Consider the following 23,282-nt stretch of genomic DNA (forward strand, 5'->3'; position numbering starts at 1 on the left):
ATACCAGGGTTTGCCCAGTGTGCCCACAGGGAAGAACTAGGCTCCTCAGGCATTTTTTGCACAGCCATCAAGCTGTTTAGATGTGCATCGCTGGCTGCAGGCCAGGTATTCCAGCTGGGTTTTGTATCTACGAGCACATGGGCTCTAACACCAAGTGTGGGAACCAGAGCGCGCTGAGACCTTCCTTCTCACAAATATGACTTCTGTGAAGCAAGTCTGCGGATGCAAATGTGCATCTGGCACATGCTTAAAATCAATATGGAATCTCAGAAAAATGTTCTTTTCAGTCTAGGGAAAGCCAAACAAAGGTAGTTGTAGCTGACAGCGCGGCTCTGGAAAGATACAATAGGTACAGGCTCACTCTGGATACCTGCCTCCAGGCAAAACACAGTAATACAAAAAAGAGAGCAGATGATACATCTGGCAGTCTTCATTTATTCAGCTTAAACAAAGATTTTTTAAAAAATAATCAATAAATAAAACATAGACATCACCAAGGAAACACTATATTGAGTGGAGTACCGTCAGGAACATTAAATAGAACCCCCACCACAGCTTAAAGTAGCTCTCCACACCACAATGGAAAGAACATTTTGTAAGGCCTAACTGTTCACAAACAAGACTGGCTGTTCTGTACAAACCTTCATGTATTTATAATGCCCTATTCATAGATGTAGGATTTGTCACTCTCTTCACACAAAACACTACTGTTGAAACAAGGGCTTTGTACATTATTTGCTTGCCATCAGTGGCAAAAGTGCTAAAATCATTTATCCAACATTATAGCAAGAGGGATGCTCCAAAGCAGCAACAATCCCTTGGGACCAGGAGCTGGGATTTCTCTGCCAGTTAGCAATGCAATATGCATAAGTGGTTACCAGCAAAACCACCACGCGCCCGGCCCTAAGGAGTTCAAGTACGGCAAGTTGGTCGGATGTGTTCAGTGAAGCTGAATGCATTACTGCCTTTTCACAGATACAGGCATTGACTGCCAATCCCAAATCACACTCCTGTTGAATATTAGCGAGAGCCCCCCTAAAGAGGGGATATAGTCTGTCTGTCAGACATTCCAGTTTCTCAGTTACCTTTGCCCTGTCACAAACCATGGGTTTGTTTTGTCAGAAAACAAGTAACTACCCTGAAAAACATAGTAAGTTATCAGCTAAAGTGCAGGGCCCCAGCAGTATTAGGTATGTATCCATTTACACTCCAAAGCGTCAGCTTTAGCACAGCCTGTAAGGGTCTCCCCTACCAGCGCTAGCCATAAGTTCAATTTTGGAAAATAGTGCCTATAAAAAAAACTTTAGGTACGTTAACATCATCATCAACAGCACTTAAGTGAGGTTTCATGGAAAGAACAGAACAAATTCCCATTCTGTATCACTGATTCTGTGCAAGAGAAGCATCCCTACACAAGTTACACCTTCCGTCAGTGAAGTACAGACGGGAGCACGATCCCATGATCTGTACTTTGGCTACCAAGAAAAGAAGCGCAAAACTTTAGAAAAATACAATGCAAGAAAAAATTTGAGATAAAAATATATACCTTTGGTTAAAAACCATCCCCTTAACAAGATCCTTTGTAACCCAGCTAGAACAAAAAAGCTTCACTTTGACTGAACAGTAGTAAAAATTAGTTCTAAGAGCTCATTTCCTACCCCAGAGAACCCTTCTAAAATGTCAGTAAGGTTTTTTGCAGGTTTTACACATTTGATGTTGAGTATTTATAGGGATTGTTATATTTGCAGCAATGAACTATATAAATTTTCCACAAAGAGAATGTTTGTTGCACAAGCTCCTCCACCAACAGTCCTTACAAAAAAAAAAAAAAAAAAAAGACTAAGTTCTTAATTAAAGAACCGTTGAAACATATAATTTTCTTCAGATACCGAATAGCCAAACTTCTTATAGAAAGCCACATTTTTTGGCAGACACTCGAGAGTAATTTTGTAACAGTTCAGTCTCTTACTGAGCAACGTAAGGGTAGATGTTAATCTGGAAAAGACAAAAAAACAGTGGTTAAAGGAAATAATAGATCTAAACACTGAATCCATTAATGTTTATTTAGTTGAAGTTATCAGTGGAAGCCACTTTTGAAAATAAACTTAAGGACATTTAGATTCCTACAAGAAATAAATAGAATCCAAATTTTCCATGGGAAAGACCTCTTCAAATGCTTTTAGTGGTCCTGCCTTTTTCCTCAATCTCTGTAGAAAACAACATTCCACTTCAGGTATCAGCTAACTTTCCCATCAAAAACACAAACACATTTGGTAGATTCACCTATTTCACAGCAGGTTACGAGGCCATTGCAAATGCCTGCTCACCACAGGGCAGCCCTTCCCCAGCCTTAGTCCTGTAATACGGAAGTTTTAGAGCACGCTACAGTTTCCCTTGGTACGCAGGATAGCTCCCATCCCAAGGGGAAAGGATGAACCGGTGCCCTGGAGGCTCTTTTTGTTACTGCTGATCAGGACCTCAGCTTGCGCTCTGACGACTAGTGATACCTTTTGGCTAAATTCTTTAAGGTGTCTCAGCAGGGGAGGATCTGCCAGGCTAAACCTGGAGAGCTAAAGTCCTGCTCTCGGAGTTCTGGCGAGCGATGCCCTGGTGACTGCTGCCTTTAACTGAGCACTACGTCCTCCAGAGAGGACAGGCAGATGGTGCGCTGAGGGCAGTAACTACGCGCTACCTCCAGCACCCAAAAGGGATGGGCTAGTTCGGAACAACAGCCACTAACGGACATCGTGTTCCCCTGCCACACTGACTGCAGCTTCGGACTTTCCTCCCACCGCAGAGGGTCGATGCGCAGACATGACCCAGGGTCATTTTGGTTAGCGTGTTTGCTGGCACTGATCAGCAGCTCATCTGTGTTCACTGGCAACTGGATAAAGGGCTCCTGCCCTGCCTGGTGTTAACTGGCAAAGAAGGTGAAATACTTACAGTTTACCAAGCTGCTTTCCTCTGCATTCCCCGCTTACTACTACATCTTCTATCCTTCCTCTCTGCAAAAATACAGGCAAATGTTAGTTTAGTAGCACTCTGTTGTGTTAATTTCCCTATTGCTCTGTGTTTCTTGCTTGGATTTTCTGCTAACTGGATGCAAACTTCAGTAATTCCTCCCGTGGTTGACATACTCGTCATGCCCCTTCCAGCACCCAGAGCAGGAGTTGTGGTCATGCCGTAGCCGTTCTCTGGCTTCCCCGTTTCACACGTCTGACTGGGACTCTACGTTAGCGAGATCCTCAGCCATCTGCTCAATGAGAACCAAGTCTGACTAGTTCAAAAGTTACTGGGAGGGAGATTGGGGCAGACATCAAATTGCTCTTTATCTTAAGAAAAGCCAAAGCTTCCTTTAACTATTTAGCGGAGCATCCAAGGAAGAGAGATGTTTCTAAAATGCCTTTGCCACTGACTCAGTAGAACATACTTTGTCACACAGTAGCACCATAAAAATAACAAATGGACATAGTTTGGGGACAGGATCTTTTTCCTTACATTTCAGCTGCAGTGAGAGAATGTACCTTTGCACAGGAGTGAGTGAACTTATGTTCTATAACCAGTGTTGCCGTAGCAACAATCTGTCCAAGATTTGTATCTTCTATAACAGTAACATAGTAATCTCCAGATCTCTTCATGTGTTCAAATGTTTCTGTGGGAGCAGAAAGACATTAAAACAGTCACTTCTAACACTTGCAACAGATCCCGAAATGCAGATCACTGAAGAACTCAGCATCGCAGGCCAAGATGCGACCAAGACACTAGAACCAGAAAGCCCCAGAGCCAGACTAACCCCAAAAGAGACAAAACTAGGATAAAGGAGAAATGAAATGAATGCCTTTTCCTTAGCTGCTAGGAGGACCTTCCTTCCCCAGCCTCTCTACAGATGCATTAGGACCAAGGTGGCAGTACCTACACTAGGTCTTCTTACATCGCAAGCAAACCAGTGACACGAGCTCATAACTCTAATGATCTATGATTAAAGGCAAGCCTCTGCTTCGCTATTGGCACTGCAATCATTCAGCCAAAACAAGCCATCACCCAGTAACCCGTTATGCCCTTCCTGTTCAAAAGCCAGTATACAATTTAAGCATGCCCCAGCCAAGAAGCCCTTTGAGGCAGCAGCAGCTGAATCCAAAGCTGAGTGCCAAAGTCTGCCTTAAAAGGTTAAAAAAATCCCTCTGGCATCAAGCGGTCAGGAGTCACACACCCAAGTAGATTTGCTGTCAGCATCAGTATCTTTTGGTCCCAGCAATCTCTCTGGAAATGCCAAGAAGTAATGATATACTCACTGATAAACTGCTCTGGGCTTACAACTCCGGTTTCAGTTAGCTGACCCAGAACTTTAAAAAAGCCTGTTATAAAAGAGGAGAGGGAAAAAAAATAAAGACTCAGTGAGGTATAAAGAAAGACACACAATTAGCTCCAAGAGTACCGAACAACCTGAGATGGCTGTCTGGAGAGTTAACAGCCCCATGGCACCATCTAATCGCTTGCATGTAAAATGGTACATTCTGCATATTATAAAAGTAGACTGTGATCTTAACATCAAACTCATGCCTTGAGCTATGCTGAAGGACAGGCTAATGCATCAGCAGCAAACTGCAACTTGACTGCAGAAAAAGACACATACATTCAAGCAAGAAAAGTATAAGCCTGAAATTATCYGAATATTAAGCTATATGTTCAGAACAACCTTTTTTCCAAGTTCCAGATCTGAAGAAATCTCCATACACTCAAAATAATATGCTGGTTTACATTACTTTATTAAAGGGAACAGTAAGAACAGCTATATTCCCTGTCTCAAATGGTGGTGAACAAGAAGCCATGGATTATCTGTAAGACTTGAGTCTTAAGATTAGTTTCAAGTTTATTAACAGAGTAAAAGCAATTTTGAATGTCACCCAGCATACCAGCAATCATTCTAATGCCAAATGCTCAGATTCCTTACTGATAAAAATAAATAACCCAAATCAGATAAAACAAGCAATTCTTAACTACTGAGAGATGCCTCAGGAATATATATTATCTAGTCCAGCACCCAGCTTTAGTCTGTGATGATCATTAAACAGGATTCTACCTCGATTTAAATCGGCTGTGCAAAGCGGTCTCATAACTAGGCCATCTCCTGGATCTAAGGGAGAAATGGCAGGAGAAAACGTCGCCGTGTTCTCACTCCAGTCAAGTTCGTGGAGGATATTTGGGTCAAACATCGGTGTGTCGTCAGGCATCACAGTTGCAACAGGCATCATGGCTGCAACAGGTGTTCTGGAAGAGAACGCATACTGATAAGGAACATTCTGTTTTGCTATTGTTTTAATAGCATATTTAGATATTTTCCCTGGTTATATTGTGCCATATGATATTTCTTAGGGATGTAAAGGAAGGTGGATGAAACCAGAACGTGTTCACTTTATCTTTCCAGTGAAACTATTTAAACTCCACCAGACTTGTACACTGGGTTAAACAAAGAGCACACACGCTGACGCAGCGCACGTTATCTAAAGTCAATACAAACAGAACTTTTACGTTTGCGCTAGGAAGTTACCAGCGTTCTTTTGGAAAAAGAAAAAAAAGACAGCTAAGGCATCGACTAGGATATTTAGCCTCTACATCCATTTAAAAAGGAAAGCATCTAGCACTCTCAAGAAACATTGCTAACATACTGTTTACAGTCTAGAGGTGATTTGCATAAATATTCTTCAGATTTTAAACTGGTGGTAGGAATAGTGCAATTTTTTAAACCAGTCCCATTACATATAAATATTTAGTTTCTCAGCCAAGAGGCACCACACCGATGAAAACACAGATGATATAATATCCTGCATGCATGCTTGTAGTCCATGAAACATTTTTCATGCAGTCATGTTTGCTTGGTATATTTACAAAATCAAGTGCCATCTCAGCTATAAAGTGTAGTGCCTTATTGTCCATTAACACATAAAATGTAAAGCTGCCAAAATGATGGTGAACCACCTGTTAATGATTAAAAAGAGAGCTGGAGATTGTGTATTTTTGGGGTTAGGGAGACAAGAAAGCAAACGGATATATTGTACTGATAGCTAGATACAGGAAATTTACTCCCACTTTCTCATCTGTGGAGTTATCTGGTGAGGTTTCTAGAATGAACAGAGCTTATCACAGGAACTTCTCCTGAGACTAGAGTCTTTATACATCTTCAAATTGACTTAGGTGAACCACAGAAGATGTGCTAGTCACACATTGACAGGTCAAAATAAACATCAACAAGAAAAATTTGACAGCGATGAATACTTTTCAAAATAAGATATATTATAATTCTGTTAAGCTGCCTAGAAAGTGCAGAGGATGTTATCTATGAAGCACTTCACTGTGACTGCAGCATGCAAGCTTCAAAACAGAAGGCAGCTCTGGAAACCCAGCTGAAAAAGCTTCTTTAAAAAAAAAAAAAAGTATCTTTTTTATGCCACCTGCTGGTATACACTGGCCTTTAAATCCACATTCCCTTAAACAATCTTATATGTAAATGTAAAAAACCTAATTATTAAATAGTAGGAGAAATTCTCATCTCACTTGAATTCTGAAAATGAAACGGCAGGAAACAAAGTGCAAAGAAAAACCTTCCGAAAGATGGAGAGTAAGAATTGAGAAGCCGGATTTTCTGAGTCCCAGTTTTGAGCTTTAGTGATCAGATCATGCTGATACATGCAGGGGACTCCAAAACCATGACTAGTGTTTTAATTATGGCAGTGCTAAGCAAAACTAAAGTCTCCCTAGTTAAAGCAGCTTACTGGCATCTCTATTTCTAGATCTCCATTATTCTAATACTGCTATTTACCTGTCCATGAAAAAGCCTTCCTAGAGTTCATGATTATTCACACAACAACATTCAAATAATGTTCCATACAGAATTAAAAAAAAAAAATCAGATCTATCTCAGTTCTGGATTACAGAATACTAAGTACACACATCAGTGGAAGAGCACATGAAACAAATAAAAAATTTCGTAATTTCCAAGCAGCCAGTATATTTTTAACTAAAGTGACCAACTAATACTTATTTTCCAAACTACCACAAGCACAGCTAGAGCAGCATCAGGTTTGAACCAGAAGCTCCACACATTTTCTGGAGTTAGGAATATCACTGACTCAATAGAAATGCATTGGCCAATTAGAAAACTTTATCAATACACAGCGAGGAAGAGCTCAGGCCTGTTTCAGTGGATCACCAACTTCCCCTCCCGGCCTAGCAGGCTTTCAGGACCGATTCTGGTGTTGGTGCRCACCAGCAGACCCCACCGGAGTCAGCGTAGGAGGCACCTGCCTCCTGCCTCCCCCGGAGCATCCTGGGCTCCGCCGGTTTCTGTATGAGTGTCAACGTGACACTCTGTCTCCCTCTGCCACCCCCCATCCCTCTGCTGTGCTCTTTTCCAGGAAGCAGCGGGGTGGACGGCGATGGAATAAGACACGTCTCGGATGCTCCCAAGCAGAGCTGCCGGCCCCCGTCGCTCGTCAGAGAGACCCTCAAGGGGAGCAAGCGCCCGTTGGGCCAGAGCTCAGCTCCAAGGGGAAGCAGGCGCAGACCCCAGCCCAGCTCTGAGTGGCTGTGACGAGTCCCACATGCACCCTGGGGGGGCTCACAGCCTCTCAAAGGGGGGTCCCCATCGCCCCACACAGCCCCTTGGGGGGTCCCCACTACTAGAGCAGCCTCTCAAGGGGGGTCCCCCCCCCATCAGCAACACCCCCGGGGAGACAGAAGCAGCAGCCTCTCGGGGCAGGGGGATCCCCCAGGCCTGTACCCCATGCAGCTCCTCAAGGGGTTCCCCACAACTGGGGGAGCCTCTCAAGGAGGGTCCCCACAGCCCCTAGGGGGTTCCCCCAGCTAGAGCAGTCTCTCAAGGGGGGGGTCCTCACAGCCCTGCCCCCCACAGCCCCTGGGGGGGGTCCCCACAGCCCCCCAAAGCAGAAAGAGCCTGTCGGGGGGGGCACAGCCGAGAACCCCACACACAGCCCCTCGGGGGGGTCCCACAGCAGAAGTAGCCTCTTGGGGGGGGTCTCCACAGCCCCACATCCCACAGAGTCCCTCGGGTGGGGGTCCCAACAACTGGAGCACCTTCAAGGGGGGAGGGTCCCCACAGCCCCCCTCCCACAGCCCCTCAGTGGGGTCCCCACAACTGGAGGAACTCTCAAGGGGGGGTCCCCACAGCCCCACAGCTCCTCGGGGGGGGTCCCCACAACTGGAGCACCCTCAAGGGGGGGGTTCCCCACAGTCCCCCCCACAGACCCTCAGAGGGGTCCCCACAGCAGAAGGAGACTCCTGAAGGGACCCCCCCACTCCCCCGGCACACGCAGCCCGTCGCGGGGGGGCCCCCGCCGCCCCGCGCCCCACACGCCGCCCCTCAGCGCGCTCCCCGCGGCCGCCACCCCCCAGCGGCGCCCCCACAGACCACCACCAGCGCTGCCCGCCCCACGGCGCCGCCGCGAACAGCTCCCGGCCGCCCCCCCGCCCCGGTGCACGACGGGCGCCCACAGTACCGGCTCCAACGGCCGCGCGCACGCACGAGGCAACGGCTCTAACGGCCGCCCGCACCGGCTCCGCCGCAGGCGCCGCACGGACGTGGCACGGAGGCGGGGCCAGGCCCGGCCCGCCCGCGCGCAGCCAATCGCCGCCCGCCGAGCCGCCCGCAGGCCCCGCCCCGCCCGGAAATCGGGGGCTGCCCCCGCGCCGGCCTCGCGACCTTCGGGAAGCGCCCCGCCCCCGCGCGCGGATTGGGTGGGGGGGTGGGATAGCCACGCCCCCCTCCGCGAGGCCCAGCCCCTTCCGCGAGGCTCCGGCCTCAAGATGGCGGCGGCGGGCTGAGTGGAGCGGTGCCCGCGGGCCGCGCGGGGGGCGGCCGCCGCCTCCCGGCGCTGCGAGGCCCCGTCGTGGCCGGGGAGACTCCCCCCTGCCCGCCCCCCGCGCCGGGAGAGCCGTTTTCCCCGCACCGGCCCCTCGAGCCGCGGGCGAGGCGGGGCAGGGAGCGGGCTAGGCCGCGGCCAGGCGCGTGGGGTGCAAGGCCGCTGCGCCACATCGCGCCTCGCAGAGCCGTTCCCGTTCCCCCCCGCAGGGTCCCCCCGCTCCCGCGACGGTCCCGCCGCCTCCCTGCAGCGTCCCGTCCTGAAGTATGGTCCATCCCTGGCGCTGTGAGAAATAAAAGCAGCGTAGGGGATGGGTCTGTCCACAAAATACAGCTTTCAGCAAATTTTTCTGCCGGTTGGGTGTGCGGCAGCTCCTTGCTTCCCCTCCTGATGYGTGGAGAGATGTTGGCTGTACCACACCTTCCTCTTGTCTGTCCTTGCTTGCTTTTTACAGCTTGGTGATTTTTTTTATTTTAGCTGCCTTTCTCATAAAGATTTTGGTATTTGTTTTGACTGGCTTCAGGACTTTTCTTCTGGAAGAAACGTAAAGCCAGGGCCTAGGCCACGTGAGGTCACTAAAGATCCATAGGATGCTTGGTGGAAGCAACAAATCACTAGGCAGTTCCCACTGTGTGTTTGCTCACTGCTCTGCCTCCATTTCCCTGCGGTTTCACAAGGGTCTGGCCCCAAAACGCCCTCCAGGAGACTGCTCGGCGGCTTTGAGCAGCTGCCCTCTAATCCAGAGCTGGCCACCGCGCAGGAGGGCCTCGGGGTTACCTGCGGAGAGATGGCTCGGGCGAAAGCGCTATACAAAGGTTTCTTTTTTAAATGAGAAATTGCAGATGGCAGCAGCTTTCATCACGAAAGCATCAGCTGCTTTGATATTTTCCAGCTCTGGCGGATTAGTTTTGGAGGCATCRTCGCTCTGGTTCAGCAAGAGCTGCTGCCTTACGCTGGGATGGGCCTTGTTCAGCCCTGAGGCCAGGAATGGGGGGATGAATGAGGTTTTTTTCTTCTTTCCCCTTCAAAAAAGAAAATAACTGTTAGAGATTGTTTTGAGATGTCACTTCTGTTTTATGAATACCTGAGGTCMAGCCACGCGTGTCGCACGGAGCAAGAACAAGATAATTACACGTGTTCCTGAGGCATGATTTTCATTTTCCATGTTTCTTCCCCGTTACTTTACCCTCCAAATGAATCATGCTCTGTTGCTGTGGAAATAATCAACATTATTTAGTTTTTTTTACTTCCTCAGCCCCAGAGTCACCAGATGACACACGCCAACCTCCCAAAGCCTGAGGGCGATGCTCGCCCCCAGCGTGGCTCCCGTGGGACTGGGGGCTGCCGCCGTGACTCACCGCCGCYGTTAAACTTCCGTTGCAAGGGAAAAACGCAGACTGGGTGTGAGCTTTTCCCCTTCCTTTTTTATTTTCGGTGTTTGGAGGTACAGAGAAGACTGGGATGGGAAAGGTCCCGTCCGTGCTARAAAATGAACAACACATCCTGCTCCCGCACATTAAAAGACACTGGAAAGCGCTGCCCTGGCTGGTTAAATGGGGTAACCGTGAGTGTGGATGCATTTCCACTGGGTGAAAAATGACCGGAGATGGTTTAGCTCAACTCCCTCCACGATACCTTTTCTTCTATGGCGAGATTGGATTGATGCGAAGTAGATTTTGCATTTTACCTACGTAGCTGTGGAAAGCCAAGACTTTCCGAAAAGGAAACYGTACAAAGCCGTGCGAATGACCACAGGGGGTCAGCCCAGCTCTCCTCAACAGGCCTCGGAGCAGAGGTCTGGGACCTGGGCAGGAACACGGCACGTTTTGGACCAGCCTCGTCCACGTACATCCTCCCAGTTTCCGGCAGTCAGCAGTGTGGGGACATCCTGACCCGGGAGATRCATCTGGCTGAACAGCCCCCGAAACCCTCTTCCATGTCAGCAGCCCGGGAACATCTGGCAGAAAGGCAGCAAAGGGATTGACCTCTCATCAAGGTGGAGCTGCCTGCGCTTTACACCCTCCCCGGGGTTGTCTAAGCCTTCCGGCAAAACCTGGCCCGGCCACACGGGGAGGGCAGGACGGTGCCGGCCAGCCGGCTGGTTTTCAGCTCCCCATCCCTAATAATTTTTAAGTTCTTTTGCTAATTTTAACCACRCTGGAAGGAGGCAGCTGTGCTCTTGCATGCTTTGTAAGGAGTAGGTGGCCAGCTAGTGGAGAAGCATTGGATTCGGATCAAGGGAAAACTGGGTGGTGGCTCAGCCGCTTTGCTCCTGAGAGTCCTCCCAAGAAAGAGGCTTCGCYGCTCGCGGAAAGCTTGCCGTCAGGCATGTGGCTGCTGCTGAGCTCTCGCCGCTCCCTGAGGCATCGCCAAGTCCCGCTCGGTGGCTTGTTAAAGGTCAGGCAATCAGGGCCAGCGAGGATTCACGGCAGCCAAGAGATGAATCTCCCCGCTACCTCTGGAGCCAGGATTTGGTTGCTGGAGAGCGAGGGGAAAGCTAAAATAATACATTTCCACTTGTGTCGCATATGCGCTCATCTCCRCCAGTTCCACTGCGGCGTATTTTGTTGCAGGGGGGAAAAAACCAAACCAAAACAATAAAGCGCTAGTCTCTGGCTGCTCCATATTCGCCAGCGCTGGAACAAGGCGATTACAAGGCAGGGAAACTGCAAATTGGTGACCGCGGGACAGTCAGAAAGATGGGAAGCGAGCCACGCACTTGCTTGCTGTAAATGTCTTAGTCTGAAACACACCCTGCTTTATGAGGAGAGAAAAAGCTCTCTGCTTTCACTTGGCCCTATGACGCAATGCACGAAGAACGGCTACATCCTTTCCGCAATAAATTGTTTACGTTTTGTTTTGGAAACAGATGCGCAGGGCTCGATGCACCCAGGGACTGGCCTCTTTGGCTATAGCCACTCGCAGCTAAATCTGGAACAAGGACGGAAACCTCTAAGGTGTGCGGAAGAAATGCCTAAAACGGCTCGGTGCGCCCGGATATCGTGAAGGACCCAGCGCCCGCTCAACCGCAGACGAAAGCGAGACCCAGCCGGCTCACCCCGAGCATTGCCCATGCTTGCCTGGCTGGCGATAAACTCGATACCTGCTGGAGCTTAGGGAAGCTGTAGGGGAAAGCTGGCAGCGGAGCTCTGCAGCGGTCCAGATGGCCCTCTGCAACGTGGGAAACGGTATTTCTTGGGGGCTTACGATAACATTAGCGCGGCTATGAAAGAAGCAGCGCATCTGGAACGCGTCTGCCTCACTGGAAATAATTATCCGATCTTTAGCCGAGAAAGCCAAAGATAATTTAAGCGTGGGGGAAAGGGAAGTGTTAGAAAATGCATGGGTGTGTGGCCACCCCCCCCGGCCCTGGCCGTGGCTGGCAGGGGGAAGCAGAGGACGCCGCTTGCAGCCTGCGGAGGCTGAACGAAGCACGTGTCCTGCAGCTTCAGGTTTTCTCCCCTCTCCTGACCGCGGCCCGGGAACAAATTTTGTGCAGAAAAACCCCACCTGAAGCTACAATGGCATYGCCGCTCCTTAGTGCTCAGTTATCCCAAATCAGACTCCGAATCAGGCGCAGAGCTTGGAAAAGCGTGTGAAAGCAGCGGTGGCAAGAAACCGCTGCGTTACCGTACCATGCCGTCCTCTGGATGCAGCTATTTTACGGTTTCGAGCTTTTCTCGGCTGCCTCAAGTGCGAGCGGAGCTAACCCTCGCTCCTGCTTCCGGCACATGGGATCCAGCACCAGCGCTGCTGAGCCATGTTTCACGGCAAAAAGAGCCACGTCGACCTCTCAACCCGGCGTGCTGTGGTTCTTCTACGGGATGTTTCGGCATGCTGAGAAACAGGGAAAATGGCCCAAACCGCTGCTCCCAAGCTGCCCCGCAAACACGCCGTCCTGCCTGTAATCCCCCCGGTGCACCGCGTAGGAAGCCCCTTCCCTTACTTCCTAAGGGACCTTGAGGAAATTCCCGCTCCAAGTTCATCTCAGAGCTGCAGGCGAAACCGCAGCCCCGAGCCAAGCCTGTGCCCCCCCCCCCGGAGCCTTCGGAGGGTGATTCCCAGCTGGAATAGCCGCCATCCATCAGGTTTCCAGCCCGGAGAGTTGCCGGTTTGTTTTATGCCCCCCACCTTTCCCCAGCAGGGAATCCAAGCGCAGCTTAGGGGCTGCCCAGCTGCTGACCGAAARCCAAAAAACAAACTGAAAAAAAGGAGCAAATTCTTTATTTGCTCGAGCTGCCGGCGCACACCGGCACCGGGCGGCCGCTGCTGCCGTGCATTGGCCACCGGCCGGGCCCCGTCCAGCCCGGGCTGCCCCGGCGCCTTCGTGGGCTTTTATTTAATCCTGCGCGGGCCTGTGCCCCTCCCCTCGGGACGAAGCCTCCCTGACAGCTAGTTTGCATTTTTATATATATATATATATATATATATTTTAAACGTGAGGTGGTGGCGAGGCTCTGGCAGTCCAGCGGCGAGAAAAGCCGTCAGCCGGCGCACGCAAGCAAACGCGCCTCTGGATCGCGTCTCCTCCAGAGGCTCGGCAAGTTTTTCCTTCCGCCGCTTCGTCGGGCCCTGTCCRAGGGAGCGACGAATTCTTTATTAATTATTTGTCAGAGGGGCCCGTGGGTGCAGCCGAGGGGCCACGCGAGCCCGGCAAGGACRAGACAGGGGGAAGTGATTTTTGCAGATGTTTTTCTCGGATCAGCCGCAGTCAGGTTTCACYGCATCAGCACAAAAGCTCCCTCCCCTCTGACAGCTCATTTTTAGTGTTTTTTTCCTTCCTTTTTCCTTCCAAGCAGGGACAGGCTGCTCACCGCGAACCAAACAGCATTTCGCTGCCAACTGGAAGGCTGAAACACAACGGTTTTACCGCCTAAATATTTTAAGCCCAACTTGCAAATGGAGCAGTTTTGCTTCTCGCCAATGCAAGCGGCATCGAGCCGGCCGGGCAGCGCCGCGCGGAGATGAGCCCGGCGCCGGCAAGCTGGGGCGGCGAGAGGAGTTCGCGGAGAGCAAACGGCACCTTCTCCGGTAAGCCGGCGCACCGCGACTGGCGGGAGCGGAGCGACTTAATCTTTGCAGAAAACTCTCAGCGCCACCGTGCAGCGGCAYGGTCCATCCCAGCACCACAGTCTCTTCTCAGGGATAGCATTAATGGAGAAGGGGGGGGTCTCTCTTCTGAAGCTTTGGAAATTTTCCTATCCTTGAGACCTCAAAAATCAGCCAACAGCCTCGAGAGGCATTCGGGAAGGGCGGCCACGCAGCCAGCCCCCGAGCAACGCCGGGAGCAGGGGCCGGTGATGGCAGCTGCCTCCTGGGAGGTGAGTCCAGTTGCCCCGGGCAGCCCAGAGGATGGGGCCGAACAGGCTGATTTTAGCCTGCAAAAAGCCTCGGGAGAGGACAGACACCGTCATTTGGCCAGGCCCTGGTGCAAGGTTTTGCAGAGACCTGCAGAGAGGGTATGAAGCCCGCTCTGCCGGCCGCGTCGGCAGCTCGGCGGCGTTAACGCCAGCTTTGGCCACGACGTGCTGCCAACTGCAGCTTTTGTCACTGGATGGGATTCCCAGAAGGGACCGACGTAGACAAGTTWATGGTATCAGGAAAGCAAAACCCTGGAGCTCTTTGTTTCCTCTGCCCACCACCACTCGGGCTGGTTCCTCTTCCGTGCCGGCTTATCCCGCGTGCCAGGTCTCGGCAAGGTCCTGCCCCGCTGCTCCCCCAGCACTGGCCGGGCACAGGCTGTTTCCAAGCTGCCTGCCGGGGCCAAGGCTGCTGCTTTGGATTCTCCTGCCCTGTTCCTGCGTTTTGCTATTTTGGGGGTTTTTGCAAGCTGGCCCGGGGCAGCAGGTGCAGGCGGAGGGACAGAGCTGGGGCCGGGGCGCAGAGGTGGCTGCACCGTGCAGGAGCCGCGCAGGGCTCTGCTGCAGCACGGTTTAAGTACGAGAACCAGAAATGGAAACYGCGTATTAAATAAAAGATTTTACTTTTATTTAAAATAAAATGCATTTATACATAGTCTTGAAACCACAGACTACTGGAACACAACACTGGTTATTCCTTGGCATCAGGTGGGGCAGAAGATCCCTCACCATCAGCGTTAACTCTGCACCGGTGTAATATATGGGGAGGTCTGACCCCATGTATCAGTTACTGAGGATGTTGTGGCACAGCTCTGAAATCATACTTAACTTAGGTAAAAAYGTACTGGGCTGAAATTGGATTTTTTTTTGTTTTTAGGTTGCTCCCCTTATCCCTTACAGGCATACTACAGTTAATGCTGATACACCAGATCTATGCAATATTCTAGCTGGCTTGTGAGACTAGTTAAAAAAACTGTACAATTTTATAAAATTTGTGTTTTTACATTAGTTACACAAAACCTATACTTCATAGACCTTTACTTCATATTGAAATGAAAAAGTTTGCATATCATAGGCAGAACAGTGACTATGCTGGTGAATACTAAAAGTGTCATAATACAATATGGTGTAGAAATAAAAAAAAAAAGAAGACAATATAAATGATTATCAAAAGGAAAGTTAACAAACAAACCAAGCTATAACAGACTATCAGAAGGTCATCTTCAAGGCCACACGCAACTATCTTCAAAATAATGGCAGGCACCTGTAGCAGTCCTGGTGCATGTAGTGTGAAAGCAAAGATCAAAATTCTACTTATGGGTAGGACAACTTCAAAACAGGAGGTCAAATTTACAGAATAAAAAAACACAAAAGGAAATAAAACACTCATGCATTAAACATGATAAATAGACTTCATATAGCTTAAGCCCTGGATGGCTTTTAAAGAAGATGGCTTAGAGTTCTCTTGGAAATTTGGCTATTTTAAGTCAGTCAAATCTTACGCTGATCTGCCCATCATATTTTGTATCGAAAGGCCACAGGCAGAACTACCTGGCCCAGACACTGTCTTGTTATAGCAAATTAACAGAAGTGCTCATTAGTGCACACAGATTAACTGGTCTGGTAATGCAAAAATTGTCATGATAAAAAAGATACATTTCAAGCTTACTTTATTAAGCAGCATATTTCAAATAACAGCTTTTTAAAGTTAAATATTAATATGGCCATGGGGTTTCCTCTCGGTATACAGTACATCGAACTCACACCCAACCACTGGTCAGTTTGTAGAACATCTCTTCATCTAAACTTTCGTTCTGATCTTTTGCTCGTGTCGACAAGAAGATGTAGCCACCAATGAATTCATGAACCACCTTGCAATCCACCTCCGTGCAAATGAAGGACACCCTAACATCATCTGCAAACTCCACGGTTACCTAGAGTGCAAAAAGACGAGGGTCAGGTTCACCGGTGCCTTCCAAAACAGGGTACAGTGACTTACGCGCTTCCTCTCTGTGTTCTCCTTCTTCTCTAGTAAAGCAGATGCCCTTTGYGTTGTCTAAACAAAACACAGCCATGCGCATCCCGATGCAATGATTACYGTTAAAATGTTTAGATACAGAAATACTTTTTATTGCTGGGAAGGAACRGTTCTCCTGTGCCTCAAAGATAATTATGGAACTGCGTTTGTACCTCTCAGTTGCGAGCGTGTGTACGTATTTTCYTTGCTTAAAGGGGAACGGAGACCGGAGAGAGAATTGTTAAGGGCTGGGATTGGCTTCCAGGTGACTAGTTTTCCCAGCAAGTGTATTCCGGTTTTGTAAGCTGAAGTTTTGCCGCAGAGGTTTTTTTTTTTAATGGGGACTGGGGGAGCTCTTTTTGCAATGACTAAATAGACCATTATTTTTGCCTTACCCCAACACCGACAGCTCTGCAGGACGGGAAGCTGGGGAATTCCTGGCAGAGTATCCGAACTGAGCAATTGGGATATCGGGACTTGCAGAATGGGTCCAAACAAACCCTCTGAGGCAAAGGGGGTGGAACAGTTTTGCTAGCAACTCTCATCAAGCCTCACACGCATGAGAACAGCCTTCAAGTGTCTCTACAGTGGCTGGAAATTTTCGTCAGGTGCTGCACTGAAAAGGACCACAAAAGGCTTCTGCATCCAATCTTAATGTTGGGTAAAAGCCCAACTCGGAGCCTAGTCAAGTGTCTGGTACTGCTCTTCCTTAGTTACATAAAAGTCTGAGCTGTACCGCAAATCAAATGAGTTTTCATGTGGTAAGGCAAAGTACATCTATGCCACTGGTAAGGATTAAGTCTGGTCTGAATTTTAATTCTGAAGTTTGATTTTGTTAGCTGCCTTTGAGTGGGTGTTCACATGGACTGGAAAAACCTGTGATGCATTAAGCGTCTAAGTGGCTTAGGTAAAGAAAGATTCTGTTATTTTCTTTTTTAAGGTTCATGCTGAGCTCCAACAGAAGTTACGGCAAGCTCTGCTAGATCTCCGAGGAGGACAGAAGGTGGGGGAGCAGAAATTATTTTACCTTGATGCAGAAGAATGTCATCCTACAACTACCTCCAGAAGAAGAGGTAAAAAACTTTAGAAAAATGTACAGTCGTTTGGGCTGTGCCATCAGCCTGCCCACCCAGACCAGGCATGTGCAACGCAGAGAGCTTTCCATGCCACCCTGGGACCTTGCTGTGGTAAAACCAACCACCCAGCCTTCTGAAGGCTCCTGAATTACATAGCCTGCGCAAGAGAAAACCGCCTTTGAAAAACAAAATGGGATCTGCTTTAGAAAACTGCAACAAAAAACTTGACTTTTTAAAAGCTGACTTACCAAAGTCAGCTTAAAAAACAAGCCAGGTCGTGAAACCGAGAGCAATTTCTTTTTCATGCAACAAAACCGGGGAAGTGGCCTAAGTGCAGACTACAAAGCAGATCTTATTGAAAACCGCCTTTGGGGTGGATATCTCTGGGCATGGCCTGAAGAGCGCCTGGCTCACCATTTTAATCTCCCAGTTTACATTCCACTGCTTCATGTTGCTGAATCGCCACGTTTTGACGGCATCGCCCGTGCTCGCGTCCATCCGTATCAGTCTGTTGTAGGCGATTCCGATCAGCTCCTCCTTCTTGCCTCCCTGGAACCTACAATACGGGGATTAACAAAAGCAAGCCTTGGACAGAGATCAAAATGTTTTAAATTCAGCAACCGAATTAACTTACAAAACATGATACAAAGTGATTAATACTTTTAATTTCAGTTCCAACGCAACTTGCTATCCCGGAGCTAAAGACAGGTCGTTGGATGCATTTGAAAGTACTTCTGCATTTGCATATCCTAAGCTGTATGTGGAAATCATCTCTGCCTGAAGTTATAGTTTTGTATTGTTCTGACAAGTCACAGACGATAGGTTTAATCCAAGTATGTCATTCTTAATTACAGCGATCTCTGGAAAACTCAGAATAATAAACATACTCAATATTTATTCATGAAATATTACCTTTTCTGTTTAACAGACCCACTGACCTTGCAATGAAATGTGTGATGCCAAATTCTGGCAGCGATTGCCAAGCTTGAATAAATCGCATCTTTGCTTCAATGAGGCTCATCTGAGCGACGTTCTGATGGGCCTCCAGTATCCTCGCCGTGATCTGAATGCGATGAGACACACCGGCTTTAGGCGACTTGGCTGGTTAATGACGTCTCAGATATTACACTCGTGACAACAGCGCGAGCAGGTAACAGCTTGGAACGCGTTTGGGAACTGTGCAAGTCAGTGAGGTTATTAACAACGCAGGTGATTTACGGCTTCTACGCTGAGGTTGTATTTCATCTGGTACTGCTTAAAGACAGGGACCACRGCTGCCGTTCACACACAGCAGATAAACAGTGATACGGAGCTGCTTTTACTTGGCATCCCTAGATATATAAAAGCAAATCTAGATCTGGCCTCTCTGAAGGCAAAGAGTATTCAGACTCCTCTGGTTTAAGATGCAGGATGTGAGCAAACACCAGGGGTAAAGTTCTGGCATAAGGGTCCTAGTTAGTGGTTTTGCAGCCTGAATCACTGGGGAGCATTATAAAAAACAAAAGGGGCCCAAGTTTCTCAGGATGGGTTTGTTTTCGTTACTCTTTAATTACTACTTTCAAAAACAAGAGAGTTCTAGTCTACTTTAAGTTACAACTTAATTTTATTGTTGCTGTCACTTACCAAGTCTCTTACATAGCCTGGCTGTAGATGGCAATGCGAAAAAAAAAGAAAAGGAGGCAGAAAGAAAAAAAAGCAATCAGAAATATGGCAACAAAGCAAAGAAAAAGTGTAAATTATCTGCAAACCAAAGTTCAAGCAAAAACCATGCACAATTTCTTAGGCAGAAAAGCAGCCAAAGGGAACGCAGGCACGAAGAGGGAACAAGCGAGCACAGATTCGCCCCTCGCGCTGGCCCTGTCTAAACATTYGCGAGGTCCCGTTTGGCCAAATTCTCGTACGAATGGCTTTGATCCAAACAGCGGCCAAAGGGAAGGGAGAAACTGCAGAATCAGAGGGCAAATTCCTGTTCTTCTCCTGCTTCTGCAAACTCACGTTTACTTATTCCCATAGAAAAGGCCTTAAGCTCAGTAGCTCCTTTTATGTGAGGTATGCAGAAAAATGATCCACGTGCCGCTCTGTATAAAAACTGCCTGCTAGCCAGTGGCTCCAGAGAGAAAATCGAATGAACAAGGCAGAAGCGGCGCGGGAGGTCACCCTTTCACCGGAGGGCAGACTGCCCCGAGGCTTTCCTGGGGACGCAGCTTGCCCTTCGAAGCAGCCTGAACGCTTCTTCGACGTCCGACCGCAGCAAGGCGCTGCCCCGAGCYGGGTGAAGGCCGCCAAGCCGATTCAGAGTTTGCCTGCGGCTACTTGGAAGCTGGGAACGTGAATCCTATTTTTTTTTTTGCATTTATGACTTGACACTCCCCAACCCTGATCTGCCAGCCCTATGCTCTTGCAACGGCCATGTCCCTATTCGGGTGCCGTCGGCRGGCTGCGAGATCTCCTCCTCCTCCTCCTCAGCCAGACCCTCGCGGCCGGCGGTGCTCCGGCTTGCATTCCTCGCATTCCCGCGGCCCCCGTTCCTCCCAGCTGCTCTGCTGCATGTGCCACCGGGAAAGGGCCCTGTGCGGTCCGTGCCCGTCTCCACGGTTCGACGGCYGTTACGTTCCTTCCTAGGATGCACGCACGGTAAGCAAGTTCTGCCAGCTAATATTTTTCCAGGTGCCTCCATTTTACTGAGTTCAAGCCTAGAAGGCATTATATATGTTAAAATTGCATATTTATGCAGTCTCTCCTCCATCCAAGTGGATATAAAGGCTTATTCAGAAGAATAATAAGGGCTATATAAAATCTAACTGCACTGCCAGGAAATCATCATACTGTGCCAATAAAAAGTTATATTTTTCCTGCTTCTCTGAGCTGTAGCCTTCTTTTTTGGTTTGGAGGGATCATATACAGGCCCAGTCAGCCGAAGTGCACTGGCTGCAAATCTAGAGCTGAATTGACTGAGTCACTGAAAGGCCACGGAGCAACGCCGTACTTATTTTTGCTGCTGTACAATGTCTTTCAGAAAGTCATGCATTTATTTCTATCACAAAACARTTCAGCTCTGTCATGCACTGCCTGAATGTAGTGTGGAATTCAAGCACAAGTCACAGCAATTTAAAATGAAGCAACGTTTCGAGGACTGGCATTTCAAAGTGGTGGAAAAGCGCAGAGAGAAATATGCAAAACGCATTACAGCCAAGGCTGTATAAAGCACTGCAAGCAGCTGGAACTACGCTGATCCTGAGGATTTCTGTACGAACTCTGTGCAAATAAGTGGTTTTCATCCCAGTGCTGTGGATTGATTGCATCTTGCCACCACACGCTGTTAGATCTGAGCCGTAAGAGATGTGGGCAGCTGATTAACACTCTGCCGCACTGTCATTCTGTATCGCAGCGCATGGGGAAAAAAAAACAACTCCAAAAAGGTATTTAAAATAATTGGTCCCCCACTGCCTAGACTGTTCATGAGCACCGTCACACTTAACCTATAAAGCGTAATTAAAATCACGGGTGCCACAAGGTTTCATCCCCAGATGCTGGATCAAAACCACAAAGATAAGTGTGCGTTTCGTTTTAGTGACCGTGTGCATCCAGGCAAAAGACAACAACACCTGAAACACGTAGGATTAAATGCTGGCTCCTGCTGAAACGGGTGCGAGTTTAGCCCAGTCCATAACAACGCCGTGATGACGAGACACCCGAGGCCCGGTGAGAGCCAGCGAGCACCTACCTGCTTGTTCTTGTACTTCTTCAGGTAGCGAGGCGAAACCAGGCACTCGGGATTAATGTCGGTGGTGATTTGTTCCGGGATTAACTGCGGGTCCGGGTTCAAATGCTGCATCTTCAGAAAGGAGAGGATGTTCTGCACTTCCAGGCTGTACGAGCTGTCCGCCATGGTCTTGCCCTTGGAGGCGAGCCGGCACGCCGCCATCCAGTTGGCGTACTGCCTCTCCTGCGGCCGAGGGCGAGAGATGCACCCCGTTAGAGCCACGGCCCACGGCCCCCTGCCCAAACACGACTCCAGGGAGCTTCCTTGAGCCGCAGGAGAATCAAGCACACGCAGCAAAAGACGGACAGAAACCCAGCCAAAATGTAGACGATAACCGTGGGACAAAACCAAGGAAGAAGAGGAGCCAGTTTGGTACTCCGGATTCACACACATGCTCACATGCAATTCTGAACGCCAAGATCGGGTGCTTTTGCATGTGAGTGCATTTTTGGTTGTTGCCGTTTTTAAATTCACAACGGCTGAGGAGCACATCCAAGCGTGACCCACGCCGGATGAGCTACCGGAGGGCAAAGGGAAAACGGACGGCCAGTTAAAGTGATAAACTTACATTATCACAGCGAAGCCAGATTTCATTCATCCCCTCTGCAACTGGAATCAGAAGTTTGATGTTAAACTTCTGACCAGAGATGTTCACATCAGGGGTAACTTCACATCCTACAATGAGGGAGCCAATGTTTAACATGTGTGTAAAGAAGTACACTTTAAAAAGGAAAAAAAAAAAGAAAAAAAGCAAGCACTCCGACTACACAGTGTCAAATAGCATCTCACTGCTGCAAAGGTCTCACACCACGTCTGACAGGACAAAYGCTCTACGATGCAGGGGAAGAAACACTACAGACATCTCTTTTTCCGAGGAAAAGGAAAAAGGGGAAAAAGCAAGATCTGATTTGAAGCAATAAAGCCAAAGCTAACGCATGCCCACAGGATACACTCCCAGATCCTGCCCGAGCTCGTGAACGGACCAAATGGCTGGCAACCACCTCCTAACCCAGAAATTCCCATGAAAAGGCAGGAAAACGTGGCTGGAGGGGTGCTGGCTTTCACCCGATGCATTACTTTGGCTGGGTGCGCCGCTTCTATCTCCAGCGATGAGACGTGAACATCTCTCAGCCTTAGTGTCTGAAAAGGATTAGAAGCAGTCGTACGAACCCTGGGGGTTTTGAAAACTCCCAGTTAGCCCGGGCTCCGCTTCAGCGCGGCCTCCGAGATTCTTTAAAAGTGCCGTCAGAGCAGATATGTCAAGAGCTCCCAAAAAGGTATTCCAGGCGATTCCGGGCTGGGCTGGGCTGCGACTGCAGTCTGAGGTCATTTGGCACCACATCTGCTCTTGCCTCCACGGTTAAAAAAAAAAAAGAAAAAAAAGMGCTTTCTGCAGTTTCATAGCTCTCGGAGCAGGAATGTTTTACTTGACATAAGAAAGGCCAGCAGCCTTAGGAATTTAAAATATAATGTGCAGGGCTTGCAGGGAGCGCTTGAGCGAGGCTGCACACAAACAGCACAAGGGAGAGCAGGAAAAAAACGGGAGGGCAGCACACGAAGGGAATGGTCTGTTCTCTCCAGCTCAGCATGGGCTCAGGCGTATTCTGCGCCGTCGGAGTCGCTTCCATTATTTAGACTAGGCACGACACACGGCAGAACGGCAAGCCCTCTCCTTGGGCTCGCCCAAACCTCCTCGGCTTTGCCCTACAGCAGATAAACAGATCGCTCAGAGCGATCCCCACAAGCCCACTGAATAACTGTCCTACGGGGGAGCTAGCAGCGCTTTTCCTTGGTATCCGATCCTCTGCGTGTCACTGGCACACCTACCACGTATCCACGTTCTAGAAGCGTGACTGCACACCACGCTACTAAACCCAGTCACCTTCTTTCCTCTGAACGTTTTTATTCAACCCTAGGATGACATCCAGAGTGCTGAGAAGATAAATCAGTGGAAAGATAAGACGCAAGAGTGGCAGACTGTTATTGGAATAAAATGCAACAGCGCTCATGTTTCGCTTACCTCTTAAATTCATCTGGTGTGCAGGAGTCCCGTTGGATTCTTCTTTGCTTTTATAGCAGGAAATAGAGGTATCTTTGAAGGTGCACCAATACGGCTTGTAACCTTTTAGTGTTAGCTTCTTAGGCCTGCCAGACAGGTTGATGAATATTACTACACGAGATCTACAGTTT

General features: G+C 48.9%; 2 protein-coding genes and 1 long non-coding RNA gene across 6 annotated transcripts in view; 1 reads left to right on the forward strand and 2 right to left on the reverse strand.

Annotated features, from left to right (window-relative positions):
- Positions 1-419: 419 nt before the first annotated feature.
- Positions 420-8,596, reverse strand: GNPNAT1 (glucosamine-phosphate N-acetyltransferase 1). The gene is made up of 6 exons (XM_026056211.1): positions 8,514-8,596; positions 5,081-5,268; positions 4,293-4,355; positions 3,525-3,652; positions 2,944-3,005; positions 420-1,995 (listed from the first exon to the last, which is right to left on the reverse strand). The coding sequence occupies exons 2-6, from the start codon at positions 5,250-5,252 to the stop codon at positions 1,848-1,850; spliced, it is 573 nt and encodes a 190-aa protein (XP_025911996.1). The 5' UTR covers positions 5,253-5,268; positions 8,514-8,596; the 3' UTR covers positions 420-1,847.
- A 1,536-nt stretch (positions 8,597-10,132) lies between these two features.
- Positions 10,133-18,336, forward strand: LOC112961210. 3 transcript variants are annotated; one of them, XR_003251959.1, is made up of 4 exons: positions 10,133-12,964; positions 13,673-13,907; positions 17,194-17,326; positions 18,258-18,336. It is a non-coding gene; the product is annotated as an uncharacterized LOC112961210 (long non-coding RNA). The 3 variants fall into 3 exon arrangements; XR_003251960.1 differs by having other exon boundaries at positions 13,676-13,907; XR_003251961.1 differs by having other exon boundaries at positions 10,133-12,064; positions 13,676-13,907.
- FERMT2 (fermitin family member 2) overlaps positions 14,843-23,282 on the reverse strand; it is a 60,851-nt gene continuing 52,411 nt past the window's right edge. The window contains exons 9-14 of one of the 2 annotated variants that reach the window (XM_026056136.1): positions 23,113-23,237; positions 21,661-21,767; positions 21,054-21,275; positions 18,268-18,392; positions 17,744-17,885; positions 14,843-16,170 (exon numbers count right to left, since the gene is read on the reverse strand). In XM_026056136.1, the coding sequence (XP_025911921.1) occupies positions 15,997-16,170; positions 17,744-17,885; positions 18,268-18,392; positions 21,054-21,275; positions 21,661-21,767; positions 23,113-23,237 (895 nt within the window). In that variant the 3' untranslated portion in view covers positions 14,843-15,996. The other variant, XM_026056137.1, reaches the window with a different exon arrangement.

This window comes from Apteryx rowi, unplaced genomic scaffold (assembly GCF_003343035.1).
Source record: "Apteryx rowi isolate R43461 unplaced genomic scaffold, aptRow1 scaffold_13, whole genome shotgun sequence".
NCBI lineage: Eukaryota > Metazoa > Chordata > Aves > Apterygiformes > Apterygidae > Apteryx > Apteryx rowi.

What these genes read in the sequence shown, in the direction of transcription:
- GNPNAT1 (XM_026056211.1), bottom strand. Translation starts at nt 5,252, where the DNA reads ATGATGCCTGTTGCAACTGTGATGCCTGACGACACACCGATGTTTGAC. An exon ending in CACAGCCGATTTAAATCGAG is followed by an intron (nt 4,356 to 5,080) that starts GTAGAATCCTGT and finishes CTTTTATAACAG; the next exon opens with GCTTTTTTAAAGTTCTGGGT. An exon ending in GGAAAGCAGCTTGGTAAACT is followed by an intron (nt 1,996 to 2,943) that starts GTAAGTATTTCA and finishes TGTCTTTTCCAG; the next exon opens with ATTAACATCTACCCTTACGT.